The following is an 18612-nucleotide window of genomic DNA, read 5'->3' on the forward strand; positions in this document are numbered from 1 at the left end:
CGATGTGGTGAGAATGTCGAAGAAGAAGCGATTTTCATAGCCACTTTCGCTTTAATATAATACAAAGAGGGAATTAAAAAAAATCATCAAATCAATGTAGTAGGCCACTCATGAAAAGTAGTGGCTGAACCCTGCAAAGTGCGTTTCAGTCACAGAGCTGCATCCCCTGTTAGAAGAGGGTGTGCACCACCATATTATCTCGGTTTTTTCCCCCCTTTCTGGATAAGATGACTGTTTTTTTTCAGCCACGTTGTACAGGTTATTGGTGATTAGTTATTTATTGTTTTGTTTTTTTACATTATTTATCTTGGTCTAATTTTTTATATACTGTTTGTGTGGTTCTAAGAAAGCGTGGGCCAGGAGTGTGACATCCATCCAGCCATCCATTATCTTTACCGCTTCTCCTCACGAGGGTCGCGGGGGGCGCTGGAGCCTATCCCAGCTGTCTCCAGGGAGTAGGCGGGGGACACCCTGAATTGGTTGCCAACCAATCGCAGGGCACACAGAGACGAACAACCATGCGCGCTCACACTCATACCTAGGGGCAATTTGAGTGTCCAATCGACCTGCCATGCATGTTTTTGGAATGGGGGAGGAAACCGGAGTACCCGGAGGAAACCCACGCAGGCCTGGGGAGAACATGCAAACTCCACACAGGAAGGCCGGAGCCGGGATTGAACCCACAACCGCTGCTGTCTCTCACTGTGAGGCCATCGTGCTAATCAGTCGGACCACTGTGCCACCCGGAGTGTGACATGAGAGCACAAAAATAGAATTGTTGAAAACCAGGCGGAAATTAAATATTCTTTAAATCAAACCTGCCTGCAGTGTAGTATAATGATAGTTCACTCGGCCCTTTGTTTGGAAAAGATTGTTGAATGTCAACGTCTTCACACCGTTGTGTCATATTGGAGCACTTGGTTCCTGAGCACCTTCATACACAGATATTGAGTTGAAAAACTGGAACAAATGACCAATTGTATGCTGAAAATTCACTCTGAATGGTGATCAATGGCACCAAAATACGTAATGTCCGCAGCTGAATTATGCACTGTTAAAATCCTGCTGACCAACGCGCCAGAATACACAAAAATAGTGCTTGAAACTAACGTGAAATAATTTAACCATTTATTTTATTTACCGTTCATTACCAATGAATAGAAACCAATGCTTGACATGTAGCTTACTTGGTTACTGTAGACAAAAACAATTAACAGTACATCAAACCCATTGAACTTCCATTTCAACTGACTAATGTTGTTCTCGGGGAAGTACACAGTAAATGACATTAGTAACATAGAGTGCCACCTACACGGGATAACACAACTCATCCATATTTTTCTCGCGACACATATCATGGCCAGTGAGTTAAACGATGTTGTGTTACATTGACAATCTGCCAGTTTGCTGGTAACAACTGTTTTTGAAGCCGATGCATTATAAGGGCATAAAGGGCTCTTAATTACTTGGGTGTGTTGTCATTTCACCAAGAGGAAGTGGCCGCGACGGCTATTTTCTACCACTCAAACTATATTCACACACAAACGAGAGCAAAAATCTCAGTTAGGTTGTTTATCTCTGCACTGTCTGCAATATTGTAAGCAGTGAAATCTCGTGATTGATTTTAAAGGAAAGAAAATAATGACTCTCGCAGGGAGTCAGCGTTTGACTATCCAGTTGGACAACACTTTCTGAGAACAATGGCATTTGAAAACTGGCGTGTCTGCTTTTTTTTTAATCCACCGTAGGTACAATGCAGATGTGATTTTAAATGTACTCCAAATAAGCTTGCACAAAGACATATCATATCATATAAGAAAGAATGTAGTATAGGAACCTTTTTTCCATGGACACAAACACACGCCATCATGCGTTGATGGATGGGATATTCATGCTCAGTTTGGAGCTGACATTCTGGACAGTATAATACACAATTACTCACCCTTATCACCTTGGCCGGGCCAATAAAGCCTTAGTGTGCCATAGCTCACACAAGCTGAAGAGAAAATTTGTTTTCACTTTTGCAGAGACACCAATCTCCATCATGGGCCACAGTCCACTGGATCTCCAAAAAATAACCTATGTTCTGCTCATGCTATATAAAATCCATGAACAGCAGCCATTGCTCAACCTTGAGATCAGGTCACAAAGATGAACGCCACTGTGTAATGCTGTGTTAAGCCAAATAAATACTGTTCAGAAAAGTAGTAATCAGATCTATTCCATTTGGCATTGAATTTCTGATGAGTGTAATTAATGCATTTATCCAATAAAAATTAATATATAGCGGGTTTTCAGATATAAAATATTATTAACACTGCACACTTTGCTTTGGGATTGGTTTTCTCAAACTGCGTTGGGGATTTAGTCAAGATGGAACATACACTATAGGTCATAAAACAGACAAACAAAATAAAGGAATGAATATGATCAGAAAAAAACTTTTTATAAAAGGAGTTTCTTCACTTTCTATGGCCACATAACTCCCTGCCTGTATTCTTATGCACAGAGTGGGCAGGAGAAGTGGTGATTGTAGGATGAAATTTACAAAAGATTTGAAGAGCAAAAAAAAAAAAGAAATCTAAGGTCGTTCGGGGTGAATGGGTGGGCAATTGCTTTCCTCAATGGCCCGGGACCCAGAATGTTTTATACAAGTATGTCTCCCTGCTGCAACACACCTGATGGGTTAGCAATCCTGATCATTTGAATCAATTCTTGCAGCAGGGAGACATACTTATATGTATAAAACATCCATGATGTCGCTCCCTGGATGACAGCAATGGCCCACCACCCCTCACTAAAGCTAAGATCCAGGACATCGTCCCTCATGGACCGGAATTGCCCACTCCTGAGCTAAGGTCAACTCCTAACCAGATCCCTTCGGGCAAGCCATAACTGATTCATTACTAAGTGATCAGTACAGGTTCACCATATAATTACAGTCCTCCTCAACTATAAACATCAATATGAATACATACAGCAGAAACATAAGATTCATCATACTGTACAGCCGTGTTGATAAAACTGCAGCTATCACATCATGAAACTAACAGACCTATGAATACTCTTAACAGTCATTGATTAACACAGACATTGTACTGAAATATGAATCTATTACAAAGAGTGACTTATTTTGCAAAAAGTGGAAGTAAAATATGTATTTAAGGCAACACTTAAAAACTTCTGAAGCGAGCGTAGGTGGATTCCTAGGGGGTATACTATCTCTCAGATATGCTAATGGTGTAATTGTCATATTAAAACAACACAGTGAGCATTTAGAAGTCAGCAGGTGCCACAGTTAGTGAAAGCCCACACCAGCCCTCCTACTATACACTGTATTAATTAGCCCAACGCTGTTTCAACTTCCTCCCCCATCAATGCACTCACCATGGGAATCGGCCATACTGATGCTGAGTGCGTACATCACCCCTTCTGTCTAATTCTGTCTCTCCTGCTCTCCTGGCCTCCTTTATTTTTAATAATTTTCATATTTCTTCTCCATGCAAGCCAACGGTAATTGGAAAAGTGTAATTGAGAGGCACTTGTGTAGAGGACAGTCAAATGTGTTGGAGTTTGTTAAGGGGTGCAGGAGTGGTTTATTTAGATCAGTGGTGGTGTTTTGGACCTTTTACTGCCAAGAAAAAAAACACTAATAATCATTACCAGCCTGCATATAGCTCCCTTCACTTTACAAGGTTGCAAACATTTCTGCCGCTGTCAAGAGGCATGTCATCCTCAAAGGCACCGTAATTCAAACTTAGGCAGTATTTTCAAACAAAGTGAAACATGTAGCACCATTCCTTAAACAGTCATTAGTTGGTGGCAGGAGTCAGAGGCTATGCATCAATTAGACAATTCAATTTGCCACTTTGACTCCAAGAATATAACTAAGAAAACAAATAGAGAAATAAATAAATATTAAATAGCACAGGTTTAGCAATTTGCATAAAAAGAAGGTAAATACTTTCAGAGACATAATTAATCGGCAGTGATTCATTTTAACCAATGCAAAGAAATATAGCATCTCCATCTGAATTGATGCATATGGTTAGTCATGTATAATTATTTCCTACCTAATCATCTGTAAGTATTTAAGAACAAGCCTCAGCAGATATGTTTTTTCCAAAAAGGCACTCCCTTCGTCACAGATGATGTTCAGAACACAATCATTGATATAGCGTGGATCCCCGTGTACTAGCGATTTGGCACCCACAGGTTCACACGTTTTCCCCAGTATCTTTTAAAATGTTTTAATATATTCTTTTTTATAATTATTTTGTTTTTAGGGCAACACGTCCGCCTCAGTACAAAGGTGCAGGGTTTGGTTACGATTCTGGCCTTCCTATGTAGAGGTGGGATGTTCTCCCTGTGCCAGTGTGGGTTTTCTCTGGGTACCCCGGTTTTCTCCCACATTCCAAAAACATGTATGGTTAACAGAACACTTCAAATTGTTTCTAGGTGTGATTGTGAGTGTGAATGTTTTTTTGGAGTCAACCCCCATTATTTGAGGAAAACCCTTTTTGGCGGTGGATCCCCGTTTTGTTCAAGAATTTTTTATATTGAGCGTCAATTAAATGGAGACTTGGCTATTTGCAGACCAGCTCGGCCCGATCTCCTGCAAATGGCAAGCGTTCACTGTGGTGTCCTTTTGCTCCTCTGAGCTCCAAAGACCTTTGATGTCATTTGTATGATCTAAACATGGTGGTTGATAAAATTAGTCATCTTTTCAAATTTTGTAACAATCTCTTAATGGCGTTCATGTTACATAATAACAGCACTGAGAACACTGATAAGTATGAGTGTGCTTCCTTCCACACACTTCATATATCAATGTAAATGCATTCACATTTCTTTAGAACCAGACATGGAAAAAAATCTATTTCATAGACAATTTCCTGTTTAATTAACGATATGGTATGATGGTGTTTTAATGACATGGACCCGCCAGTGTCTGTGACATTGTGTCTGAGAGCATGTTAGGGAGATGTGACTAGGATTGTTCATAATGAGATGGAGCAGTGTTAGAGATTAGTTCAGCCCCCATTTCACCTCCCACGTGCAGCTTTTACACCAACACACACGCACTCATGCACACACGCTTGCACACGTACACACAGAAACTGTGCCACCTGCTTGGCAGATTACGTATTCCCCCAAGCACCATGCACCCGCTCTGATCATCATTGGCCATCAGCACCACCAAGCATGGGCAGGTCAATGAGCTGGTACCAACCTGTATTCGCACCAGGGGCAACGGTATGGTTTCTCCCCAGTGTGAACACGATTGTGTCTTGACAGGTGGGACTGCGTGGTCGAAGCAAAGTTGCAAAGTTTACATTTGAAGGGTCTCTCTCCTGTGTGGAAGAGGAGTTTAAATTAGACTTGACAATAAAACCGACAACATGAAAAAAATATTGGAAAATCTCAAATATATCGAATTAACACATGCAGGTATGCACATAAATTAAATAATAGTGAGGTTTGCAGTGGGAGTGGAAGACAAATAAGGAACAAATTAACTGAATTACATAAACTTAAATTTACATGCATAACATGTTTATTGATCCTTGGGGACCTGCAGTTAAGAGCAGTATGTTGGTTCACTTTCTCATTCCCTCCCCAAAAACACTATTATTGACACCCCATCAAAAAATATGCAATTTCCCTAAACGCCAAGCTGACATGGTGGAATGATAACTAAAATTAAAAACTCAGCCTTGCTGGTACACATGCCTATCACTGACAGCAGCGTGTCACCCAGAGGGAGTCGCGTTTGTATCATAGTTGCCAAAATTATGTACAGGGGAAAAATACTACTTTTTATCGTGAAGTGTCACTCTCAATCCGAGATTGTGTGGATACATTGCTGTGTGTGTGAATTTCGTACCAGTGTGCTGTCGTCTGTGCTTGGTGAGAGCGTGCCGTGTGCCTCCAGCAAAACCACACAGGTCACAAAGGAAAGTCTTTTCACCTGTACAAGGAGAGAAAAAAGTTGTTTACACACCTCATTGTCTATTTAGCAAAACATGAAGTAGATTTTTTTTTACAAAATATGTCAGAACATTGTTTTCTGTGGCACTGATATAAAGATAAGAGTGTGTGCAGCTGTGCTTATTTTGACACTGAAAGAAATGTCCATCTGCAGTCCTTTTAAGTTTGCTGTGTCAAACTATTCTTGGCATTTAAAAATTAAGGGGGAAAATGTACAGCTAAAGAACCACTAAGGAAAATATTAGGGATATTCAAGACCACTTTTTTTCCCTAGATTTGAGTGGACAACGGTAACGATACCAAATACTGATACCACTAGAATTTTTGATACATATTTCCAAAACACTGACAGATAATTTTAAAGAATGACCAATAAATCACAACAGAGCATTTTTTCAGAAAATTCCATGTAGTTAATGACAGTTTTCTATTATTTTTTCTTGATGTTCATAAAATACATATATTATATAGAGCACAGAAAAATAAATTGAAATAAATTAATAAAATTAAACAAATAATCGAGTGGCCAGAAGAATACCCAATCAAATGATGTGATTGTAAAACTTTGTTTCAAGGAAAGTGCAAAGAATTAAATTAAATACAACAGATGCTTCATGTAACATTTAGGAATATCTCAAATTTAACCAGAATGTCGGGATGACAAGTTTGTCACCGTTTAATCCAACTGTGGTATCTCACTTTAGAATAGAATAGAAATAGAAATCCCTTTATTGTCATTGTACTCAAGTGTGCAACGAGATTAGAGGAACCCTGGGTCGCACCAACATAATGACATATGTGACTCAGAAGAAGAAGAAAAAAAGGGAAAGAAAAAGAAGAACAAAAAGAAGAAATCAGAAATCCCTTTATTGTCATTGTACTCAAGTGTGCAACGAGATTAGAGAGCTCCCCTCTCCAGTGCAAAACAACAATAATTCAGATAAATTATAAATTAGATAGAGAAGAGAAAGAAGAGGAAGAAGCTGAAAATAACTTCAATTTGATTAAAAAAAAGAAAAACAATTGCGATTGATTCCTAATGTTTACAACACAGACCAAACAGGAATACAGGCCCAGACAGCAAGTGCACACAGTTTAAAACAATTTGCGGCGATCCAAGGCTGACACCTCCGCTGCTTGAAAGCTCGACGCTAATGCTTTTTGTGCCTCTATCTATCACGTCAATGATCGGCACATGCCCGGCACGTGCCATTATATGACGCGCAGCTACAGCCCAGATCAGCAACACTGAGCATGTGCATTGAAAATAAGTCAGAACTGTTCCTTTCACAACCAATTTTCATGCCGCTTACTTTCTTATTAACGTCAATGCGAGTGCTGTCAATTTTTGTGAACGCGGACATGGAATGCGGAAACACTTTTCCCGTACGATCATTGACATACATATACAGTATATACTGCACAATGCGCTGTTTTTATTGTTTTTTAAACAAAACCGTGACATTAGGTTGTATGCAAAACTTTGACATACAGATCAAACCGCACAACTCATTAAAATAAATCTTAGAAATAGACATTTACAATAAATTACATGGTAATTGTCATCTGTTACACATGCCTTTACTTTCTTATTAACAGCCGCAGACCTACATAGGAAATATTTTACATATTTAAGGCCAAAAGGGAAATGCGTTAAAAGACTACTTTATAGTAGTATAAAAAGAGAAAAGGACAAGTAGAAGAAATGTATGAGAAGCAAGTTGAGTTGGCTCACAGATGAGCCATGCAAAAGTCACAGATCAGTAGTGTATATCCATCAGAGCTCTCACAGCTAACTAATTCCTCCAATCAGATGGATCCATGTAAATATGTCAAATGGGGGACGGGAAATTGCCAGTGTGGTTTATTGACTGTGATAAAATCTGAAAAGCACCGCTGAACATAATTACATACTTGTCAGTGCCATAAAAATTAGCTTTATTATCAATGGGATGGTTTTCTACAACTTCATTTGGGGGCGATGCCTTCCAGATGGGGAGCGTGGAGAGCTTTTTCACACTCCTCCTCCCTTCTCTGCATCTGGCCTTGTCATTAACAGCATGATGAGCTTTCTCTCTCTCTCTCTCCCATTTGTGCAGAACTACATAGAGACAGACACACTTGCACGCACACACGCAGGTAGAAAAACACGCGCACACCATAGACGAACGTGCACACAAGCGCACAGACGGACAGCAACACATTGACCCACTCTGCCGCAATTGGGGCAGATGCATTTTAGGACAATAATGATCAAAGGCCTTTACAGAGTTGACAAAGATGCAGTACATATTTTAATTATTTGTAATATGTCCAACATACATCAGAGTTAATGTAGTGTGGTACACACTACCATGAATGACAATTCATATATTACACTTCAGGAAGAACTGTAATCACACACTAGTGCATAATAGCTTAGCTAGTCACTTAAATATTCATGTGAATTCAAATATTGAATTCCATTTTCTGATCATATATGTGGTTTACTCCTGCAGCTGGGCCTCAGTGGTACGCCACTCGCTCGTCTGGTGCACAGACAGCAGCTTTCAGTGAAAATCCAGAGAGACAAACTTGCATCAAGATTCCTCCAACCTACCCATTTAAAACCCCTCAACTGTGAAGAGCTTTAATGCTGTACCATTTAAAGGGGAGAAAAAGGGTGCTAAAAAACAACATGTGTCAAGCTACATGTAAAGACCCACTATTTAAACGAAAACCCATTACTCCACAACCCCAACAGACAAAAAATAAATAAATCTCTTTTAAAATACATCACAAATCTAATAATAGCGGTACACAGGGTTAAATTTAGTAGACAAAGAATAAATGAGTCGAATCACACAATAAATGTCCAATACAAGATAGAGTGTGGTGTTTTTTAATATACTTTCTAAACGTGATACAGTACAGTATGCTGTTTGTATGATATTAAAAAGCATTGTAAAGCTGCCTCAGGTCTGCGGACAAAATGCTGCTCAAGGTGCCGAGGACTAAGCACAACCTCGGTGGGGATCGCGCCTTTTCTGTTGCAGATCCTTCCCTACGGAATGACCTCCCTTTAAATGTTAGGCAACTCCCCTTTCTGTCCACTTTTAAAACTGGTTTGAAGACACATTTCTTTTCTTTAGCTTTTGACTCGACATGAGACTGTCGCTGTTCTGCTGTTCTTCTGGTATCTATTGTTTATGTGTTTTAATTTGTGTTCTAATTTCCGACTAATTTATATGACACCGTATGGAAAGCGCTTTGTTACAGCTACAGCTGTTGTGAAATGCGCTATATAAATAAAGTTGTATTACATAAAGTATGGTGCTGCTATACATTTTGAAAAATATAGAAAGGGGCCTTAACCTGTTTTAATTATAAGATGTATTTTCTCTTTGAATATACACATTTGGCTTGTAGTACTAATAGTCTTGTACACAGTTCATAAACTCCATTTGTCATTACTATAATGAAAAGTGCACCAAAATGTGGTCCGCACTAATGATCACAATAGTATTTGGTACAGAAGCCCAGCATAGATGAGGTTCTACATACGCCATTGTCTCCAACCTTTAAACGCTATCATCTTAGACCTTGACTTTATATGAGAACATACAATGCTGGTCACTCCTCTAGCCCTTTCCCTCTCTCCATCTCTCATTACATCCAGCGCTCCAAGACCTCACCACAGAAAAATCCATAACCATCGATCCTTATGCCTAGCTGTGGTCGCCACAATTATTCTTGAGCATTCTTGAGGAGAAAACATTGGCAATAAATTACTTGTGTGCTTTTCATCTGCTGATCTGTGGTGGAACAGTCTCTGGTGACCAAAAAGGCAAGATGGTGCAAAACAAGAGGGATAAACTGTTGTCAGAACTAAATGTTGTTGAGACGAGCCAGCTGTCTTTGCCGACTTTACCACTCCGCAATGGCATTTAGTGCATGACGTAGACCAGCCGCTAATCACACACATTTCACTTAAGAAGAGTTGCGCTGCCTGCTGCTAAAGATCAGTACACTGAATGAAATTAGTTCATCCCCTTTATTGACAGAGGATAGATACGATAGGGGGAGAACATGTCAAGAGCTACAAAAGTGGAAGGACAGTGGGGAAATTATTCCACCCACCACACACAAAGATGCCCACCATTATTTGTAAACACAGCAAATGCCTAGCATGCAGAAACTGCTGTTGTGGTGAGCCCAGAAGTAGAGAAGGTTTGGCCAAGTTGCGCAATCCTTTACCAGCTGTCCCAGAGGGAAGCACAAAGAGCGCGAGGAGTTTTTTTTTCTCTGTCTGTAAATAACATCGCACGACAGCGGGCGAGAGGCTTCACCCAGCCCGTGTCCATGCGTTTATGTTTGAACGAGGATGTTCTGCGGAAATTCGGAGTACAAGCTTTCCATTTGCCAGGCATGACCTCCTCTCATGATTGCTTTAATTACAGTACTAAAAAAAAAATATCCACAACATCGTCAGTGACTAGTGAACGTCTATTCCACTTTCATTACATTAGTGTTGACAAAACTTGAAATCATACAATCCCAAGTCAGTACTGGAAGTTTTTACAGCCCTCACTGACGACATAACCCACAACGAAACAAACTATCTTCCCTGAGTAAATTGATTCACCTGAGCATTTTTATACCGAACATATATGTAGTATTACCACACACTTCTTATTTTGCGAGCATGCTGCACCACATGCTTAAATGAATTAAAAGTACCTAAATGCAAAACAATAAAATATATTTGAATCCAAACAATAAACCCCTTTCCTAATGCGTGTGTGCTTATAAGCATATATATTCCATTATATGTGTGTATGTTTCAACCCCGGAGGAGTCTGTATGCTATAATTGCCTCCCTCATTAGTTATGTTTTAACAGGAGAGGACGGGAGGGCAATTAATTTTACAGCTTAATTTTTGACACGGAATCCGCTGCTGTATTGATGTGCTCGCCATTTTGGCTCTCATTTTTCAGAGAAATTAATTGACAAAGTACGAAGATTTATCAGTATATCGCCAGATTAAGCGACAAACTGAGGCAATGAGGAAATCAATTGTAGCCCTGTCGCGGTGTTCAGCCCCCGACACGTCCCTCCCCCTCACCGCAGACCCCCACCATTCCCTGCAATGCCCAAGAGCCTGGGAAAAAAGCTGGGTGGGTAAGATGCAGCACACTTATTTATTTATTTGTGTCGCTCATTCATCAGCGGTTACAAATGACCCTGGCGGCTGAAGACCACAGAACTCCCCTCTCGGCCCCCCTCCCAATCTCTCAGACACGACTGGTGTGTGATTAATAACAAAAGCACACAAATCAGAAAGGAACAATGCATGCAGTTCAGGGCAGTACAGGAGAGCTTGTGCTAACGCTTTTCTCTTTAAACAATAACAACAACAACAACAAGGCACTCAGGGTTTGGGATGTACACTTAATATGGAGTGTACATGGAATTATAACCCCCCCTGTCAAAAAAATAAAAGATAAATAAAATAAAAAAGGAAGTTATGATCTTGTATTTGCTATCCAAAATGTGTGTTTGTCAAAAACGTGGTTTGCTTATTTTTAGAAATTCATTGCCCCCCCAAAGGTATTTGAGCCTTGAGGCAAGATTTTGTATATTTTTGCTGTAGACGAAAAGTATTTGTGTACAACATCCAAGATTAAAATGAGACATCATCATTTGGCCTCAAGTTGCAGGTGCTTAACTTACAGCTGGTGAGCAAAAGTATAGGAAAACATAAAATAGGAAAAATTGAGACTTGATATTTAGTTGTAAATCCTTATCTTGCTTTAACTGTATCAAGCTTGTGACCTATTAACCGCAAAGCACTTTTTCGATGCATATTTGTAATTAACCGTTCATTTTGGTGTTCATCTGTCCAATTTTATGTTCAAAAGAAGAAGAAGTTTACTTTTAACTTTTTTCAAATTTTTATTTATGTATTTATTTATTTATTTTTACACAATGTTGCCATTTACTTCGGTATAGATTTTTTTTTCTCAAAGGTTATTGATTACAGCATTGCAAAAACTTTCCAGTTTACAAACGATTTCCATCAGTTTAATAAATAATAATGGAAATAATTGAATCTTGTTTCTTCATACAAATAGTGTTTTTAAAAATCACAAGTGAATCTCTATGCAGTGAGACAAAAAATTTGTGTTGTGAAAAAGTACATGAAAACAATAAATGAAAGATGTCTCAAAAAATGTTTTAGAATCCAATTGCAATTGTAATCAAATCATGAATAGCCCGGACATTCCCACTCCTAAATATTATTATTACTCAACACAACTTTATTTACAAAGCAGTATAAAAACAACCAAGCATACACAATTAATTTCCTATGAGTGCAATAGTTTCACTTACATCAGTCTTTTTATATTGGTATTTTTTTTCTGTCAAAGACCAACACATGCACACATAACCGAAACTACCAAACGCCCTTCCTAGAGACAAGTGGGTGACAGCGATGCTAGCCACCTGATGGGGAATGACGAGTGCTCGATACAAATGAAAATGAAATGTCTAATTATGTCAGAGGTGCCTTGATGTTATATCACTGTTGAAGCACATTTAAAATAACATCCAGCAAATCTCTCTCTTACACAGCAGGCACCCATGACGGATGGAGAGCTCTCCTGCAAGCATTCAGTCAGGCTGTCAGGCCGTTGGCGGCTCCTGCGTCTGTCACCGATTTAAACGGCCACATATGGGACATTATTAAAGCGGAGAGAAACTGCTTGGTTGCAACAAAGACATTTGGGTTGACCTGCACTACAAATGATGTATCATTTGAAGGGGACTTACGAGAGAAAATTAACTTTTGTTTACAAATATTTGGGTCTCTGGAGTGCATGGCCACCTATCATGTGTGCAATTCATCAAACCCAGTAAATATTTTGTGAGTTGCCTATTTGCAAAGATGTATCCAATCTGAATTTGCCCCACTGTGACGTGAAAGTCTACTGTACATGAAACAGTACCCACAGAGTTTCTCGGCTGGATGAGGATAGGCAGTTTTTCAGAGACAAATTAAGATGAGTTTTTTACTCTTTGCATCACTAATGTGAGAAACATGTCAGCAGAAAATTGTTTCCAATTCATTCCAAGTCATTTTATTAAAAAAAAAAATTATTAGAATTTAGTTAAATTAGTATTGGTAATAGAGTCAACAAAAATACCCAGTAAGCGGATCTTTAAGCACCGAGATCAGCCATCTTCAGATGCCTTGCAGTTCAATTTAGATTGTTTTGATTAAGTCTAGAAACATCAAATATTCATCTATACATCATAATTTTAATTAAAAAAACACAATGTGTTCAAACTAGTACAGCACAGCCACCCTTTTCTCATAAAATATGTTTCAAGTTCAATGACATCATCAAAAGCTTACGACAACGTTGGCAGTCTTTGCCAATGTGACTTTACGCATATAGTAAAGGCGTGGCCTTCATCAAATTATGTTTTGTGTTCTGACTATAATAACATTATTTAAAGATGGCGAAAAAAATATTTGAGTATGCTAAATGTAAATTAAATGCCTAAAAACAAGCTAACCAACTGAACCAGGTTAAATATTTAATAATAATGCAAAAAAGAAAACGAAAACTACTTTTCTCACTCCATTAAACCTAAGTTGTTGATTCCATTTCATATCTTTGATGGCAAATTATTTTTGGGTATTGAAAATTTATATAGATGGCCAATAATCAGGCATACAGCATAATCAGCCAAAAATTTCAATTATTGATGTGAGATGAGATTTTCACATTGAACAAAAACTGTATTTTTCAAGTTTTTAATGTTTGCCCTTCTTGAGAAGAATGAAAAAGCACATTTTCCCTTTAGTTTTTAAATGTTCCTTACCAGTGTGTGTACGATAATGGTCCTTCATTGCTGACACGTTGAGGAAGGCGTAGTGGCACGACGGCCAGGAACACTTATATGGTTTCTCCCCACTGTGCAGTTTCAGGTGGTTGTTTAGGGCCCATTTTTCACTGAAGGAGCGCTCGCACAACTTGCACTCGAACTTCCTGTAGAATATAGGAGGTAAAGAAGTAGGAAGGGAGGCAGGGACAGAAAGTCAGCAGGGGAGAAACTGTTATTTAGTGACCCAGCACTGACATAAAATACTGGCAAGTCTCTGCCATGAGAAAGGAAATGGGAGGACGCTAGGTAGTTGCAGTTCTAGTCACAGAGCACAGGAACATTTGATTGTACGCTACATGTCTACACTGACACACTCAAGCACACGCATACGCACACACACGGGGACACAAGAGTGTAGCTGGCTACTGGTATGTCATGTCTGTATAAGGAGGCATTGATTTTTCTGTCCTGGCCTGCCACCTCCACCATTTATTCTCTGCTTTGCACCAGGGCCCAGAGGACTACAGAAATTCTGTTACAGTACACACACACATACACACAGCATGGGTGGGAGTGTGTGGGGGGCCTGCGGGGAGAATAGAGTTCACCTGTCCAGCATCCCTGACCACTTAGCAAGGGTTAAATGAACAGTTATCAACATTTTACCCACCATCTCTTGAGGCTTCTGCATCAAAGCTTCTCTCTCCCTTACAAAGTCCATTCAAACACGTATTAATATGTAGGTCTTCATCATTAACATCCCCTCTGAATACAATAGACAGTGTCAATCCAATAAATGCCAACATGTGCATGCAGTCCACTGTTATTTGCTTTGCCAAAAGCTTATTTTGGGAATCGGGAAATGCACAAATTTGACAATTGACATGCGCAATTAATTCAATACAATTAACAATAACTGAAATGAATGAAATCATACATTCAAGTTGCCAGATGGAACAAATATTAGAAAAAGTTCAATTAAACAGCAAAATGTTTATAATGGATACTATCACACAGTATATTACATGCGTGGGAAACAATATTAGAAGCATCTCCCAGTATAATGCAGCGTGATTATATGGCAGGGTACAATGCAACTTTGGAAATAAACAATTATTTTAAAATAAAGTTAAAACTGTGTTTTATTGTCTTGTTTGTAATGAATCAGTCTGAGTTTCTGTACAGTAGGTGTCAGGAATGTGAAAATGCATCTTGTTTTTACTAACTCGACATGTGTCTGTTCCTCATGCTGACGCCTACATTATTTGACACACTGTGGGCCTTTTTTGTTTCACGCGTGTGGGATGTTTGCACCTATATTCATCTGCTGTGCTACCGGGCTTCAAGAAACGCACAGAAAGTAAACACAATAGAAAAACTTGGGCTGAAATTAATCTTTACCCCACTCTATAATTTAGACGCAGAATGACTAATGTGCGAGTCATAAACAAATGAAGTCAGGTTTTGGGGAGCATTTGTCTTGCAGCGAGGCCTATGTTATTTTAGGGAGGGTGGCTGTCTTTAAGTCCCGATTGTGTCGTTTAATCCCCATGGTATCGGTTTCATAGCGAGCCGCATGACACTCACCTGAACAAATAATGACTCCACGCAGCATGTAGCATGTGTCTGAATCAATGATTCAAACTCATACATCTTCCTTACTGGAAGAAGGGGGCCAATGGAGTTATAGGGTAGAGACATAAAACGAAAGAGCCGGGAATTAAAGATGGTGGGTGTCGATGGGTGGGGAAAAAGCAAAATGTGTCATGGCTACAATAATCCCTACGTTGCATGAATATGATTTTGGATCGGATATAGATGTTGGGGTATGAACATTTTAACCATGCTTATGAGGAAGGCAGGCGCCTTATATCTTTCATCATGTGACTTAGGACATACATAATTTGACCAATAGATGTACATTTGCATCTGTATTTCCACACTCCCCACGGTATTTATAGAACAGCTCATTGCACGTGCCACCATGGGAGAGGTAAATAAGATGAGTTAAGAGATTCTATCTTTTATTGTAAGCAATATGAGCAACGGTGCTGCTTCATGAGCTAAACAGGCCATTGTTTATTATGCGGCCTAATCGCAAAGTCAGGCAGGCAGGCCCCGACAATGCTGGGATGGACTGAGAGCAAAGCAGAGAAGAGAACGGAGGTGCGTGCGCTACCAGCACTGACTATCAGTGGGTGGTTTGTAAGGATGAGAGCAGGGCTTGGGTCTGTTTTTTATGGGATCAGATGAGTGCTTTGATCTTGTCCCCGCATGTCAGATTCCGTCACGATTCACTGTCTCGCACTTACATATGCACACTGATTCTAAACAGCCTGGCACCGTGCAAAACTCATTGAAGGTAGGAGCAGTGCAAGAGGAGATAGGTTTGGTCAATAGCCTTTGAATTTGTTTGCAGTCAAAGCTCATGACGAAAGCAAAAGGTCTGACAATGTGAAAATGTATTTGGATTCTACAACAAGCAAATTTAAACCTTTTGGAATCTTGGTAAGGATTTTTGTAGAGTTTGTATAACTACCCAATCTATTTTTTTTCTCTGGTACCAACCGATTTGAGGCGGTAGCAACGAGAACCTATTCACATAAATTCAAATGGTACCATGTTGAGAGTTGATTTTTCATGGCACACATGAACACTGCAGAGCTGGTACACAAGCGTAATTGTGGTACTCACTCACACACGTGTCGCCACAGATGCTAAAAAATTAATTTCCAGGTTTGCGGGCACTTCATGTTCTTCAAAAACAACTGTACAAGGAATGAAGATAAACACTATTACAATTAATATTTATGATTGCTGCTTGTGCAGTTCATTGCACAGAATTTAGCACTGCACTTTGTATTTTGGAATACTTTATACGATTTATCCTTCGTTAGTATTTGTAAAATAAATTAAACCTTGTTTAACCATGAAGACAAAACATTTTTTTTACTCCAACTGTTTAAAACTGAAGCTATTTTATTTTGATATTTTTGTCACAGTTAATATCTTGAAAAATAATTGTTGAATTAAAAGAAATACATGAAATTGTATGATTAAATGTTAAAATTTATTACCACAAATAGTACACACGCAAAACTCCTACTGGAAGCTGGAGTACTGGTATGGAACTTGGTGTGTTCCAAATATACCAATGTGATAAAAAAAAAATTAATAGATGTGCATACATTAATAAAGAAATGGCCAGCTCATTCCCTCAATTCATTCAATTATAAAATAATTAATTTAATAGTACTTATTATTGAAAAAAAATCCTTATTTATTCAGTCATTCAATTATCCATATAGTTAATAAGAATAAGGACAGTTTGTGATTCACAACTGTTTATCTGTCTGTCCTGAAAAAATGGAACCACTGTGACATATTCCCTTAAAATACAATACAATACAATTTTATTTGTATCTCATGTGGTACCACCCTTTCTGGTAATGGCGGGCTCTGGCGTGATTTGAAGCAATTTTACAGAGAATATTTATTAATTGCCAATGTTTTGGTGTATGTTTTTTAATCATTGTTTTTATATACGTGGTTATGTATGTGTCATGAAATTGACAAATAGGAGAGAGGAAGGTACATCGAGCTATCACCGCTGTGTGCTTTGACCAGAGGTCCTTTGCGGTGTAACTCGGCTTTGAGTTTTCTCTATAATAAATAAATTCAGAGATTAAATTTAGATATAGATACATTTGTAGTTCCAGATAGCACCTAAGTCTGTTCTCGGCTTTTGCTCCTGCTGATGCGGTCCACGCCTCAACCTCCTGTATTTGGCCTAAATTCTGACTAGCAGGCCACGCAATTAATGCATTTTTGTAACTAGGAACAAGTTAACTTCTCAATCTTTTTTTAAGTGTGCTTTCCTTCCTTCATCTCTTCTCTCTGTCTCCAACCCTCACCAGCCCTCCGCCCCCTCCGATCATGCAGTGAGGTGACATGATTGACAAGTGGTGCAGATTTATTCAAAGAGCCAGGTGGGCTTCTTGTCTGTACTTTCTGAAAGCTGTATGCTTCCATGTGTCTACCATCACTCATTTCCATATACTGTGATGTGATCTTGTCATCAGTTCAGGAATAAGCTACTGGCAGAACATCACAGGCCACACTGGCCCTAATTGTGATATACTGGATGTATCCTTGGTGTAAGTTTGTACCCTTGTCAGTGGTTGCAACAACATATATTTAAAAAAAAGACCCAGTTTCAAATCACAGACTCACCACTGCCTCCGAGTGGTGAGGTATAAATGTTGTGTTTAAGGCATACAATTGCTGACAATTGTGTTGTTTCAAATTAATAATGAGTGTCAAGTGAATGTTTCTATTATTCAGGCTAATTGTAACAGATAACACACCGAAAAACAACCAAAACAAAAGATGCACAACAAAATGATCAACACTGATCCAGTGGAAATATTTGGTTTAAAGCTAACATGGTAGAATGTTTTTTTTTCCTCAATCAGAGAAATTTTGACGAACCATTCAACAATTTTTATTTGTCTGGGTGTTGGCCAGTTGGTGTGTGGAACTAATCTCCAACACGCTCTCATGGCAACACAAAGACAGAAAAAGAGAGGGGCCGACTCTCGCCAGAAGCCAAACTGACACAAACAGACAACTTCAAAGTGAAGACTGTTGTTTATTTGGCAAAGGGAAAGGGCGGGGGAGAAAATTTATCTGATCTGCAACTGTCAAGAGAGCATTTTCACATGCAAAATAGCAAGTGAGTGAGA

The 18612-nt window shown here is 39.0% G+C and overlaps 1 protein-coding gene across 1 annotated transcript in view; it reads right to left on the bottom strand.

Moving 5' to 3' along the window:
- Positions 1-18612, bottom strand: part of LOC148329593 (zinc finger protein 407-like) — a 172452-nt gene that overhangs the window by 48840 nt on the left and 105000 nt on the right. Inside the window, exons 6-8 of the mRNA XM_088307791.1 lie at positions 13865-14031; positions 5888-5971; positions 5234-5354 (exon numbers count right to left, since the gene is read on the bottom strand). Coding sequence (XP_088163917.1) covers positions 5234-5354; positions 5888-5971; positions 13865-14031 — 372 coding nt within the window. The remainder of the gene's footprint in view (positions 1-5233; positions 5355-5887; positions 5972-13864; positions 14032-18612) is intronic.

Source organism: Idiotropiscis lumnitzeri, chromosome 10 (genome assembly GCF_059441095.1).
Source record: "Idiotropiscis lumnitzeri isolate Australia: NSW breed Sydney's pygmy pipehorse chromosome 10, RoL_Ilum_1.0, whole genome shotgun sequence".
Taxonomy (NCBI): Eukaryota; Metazoa; Chordata; class Actinopteri; order Syngnathiformes; family Syngnathidae; genus Idiotropiscis; species Idiotropiscis lumnitzeri.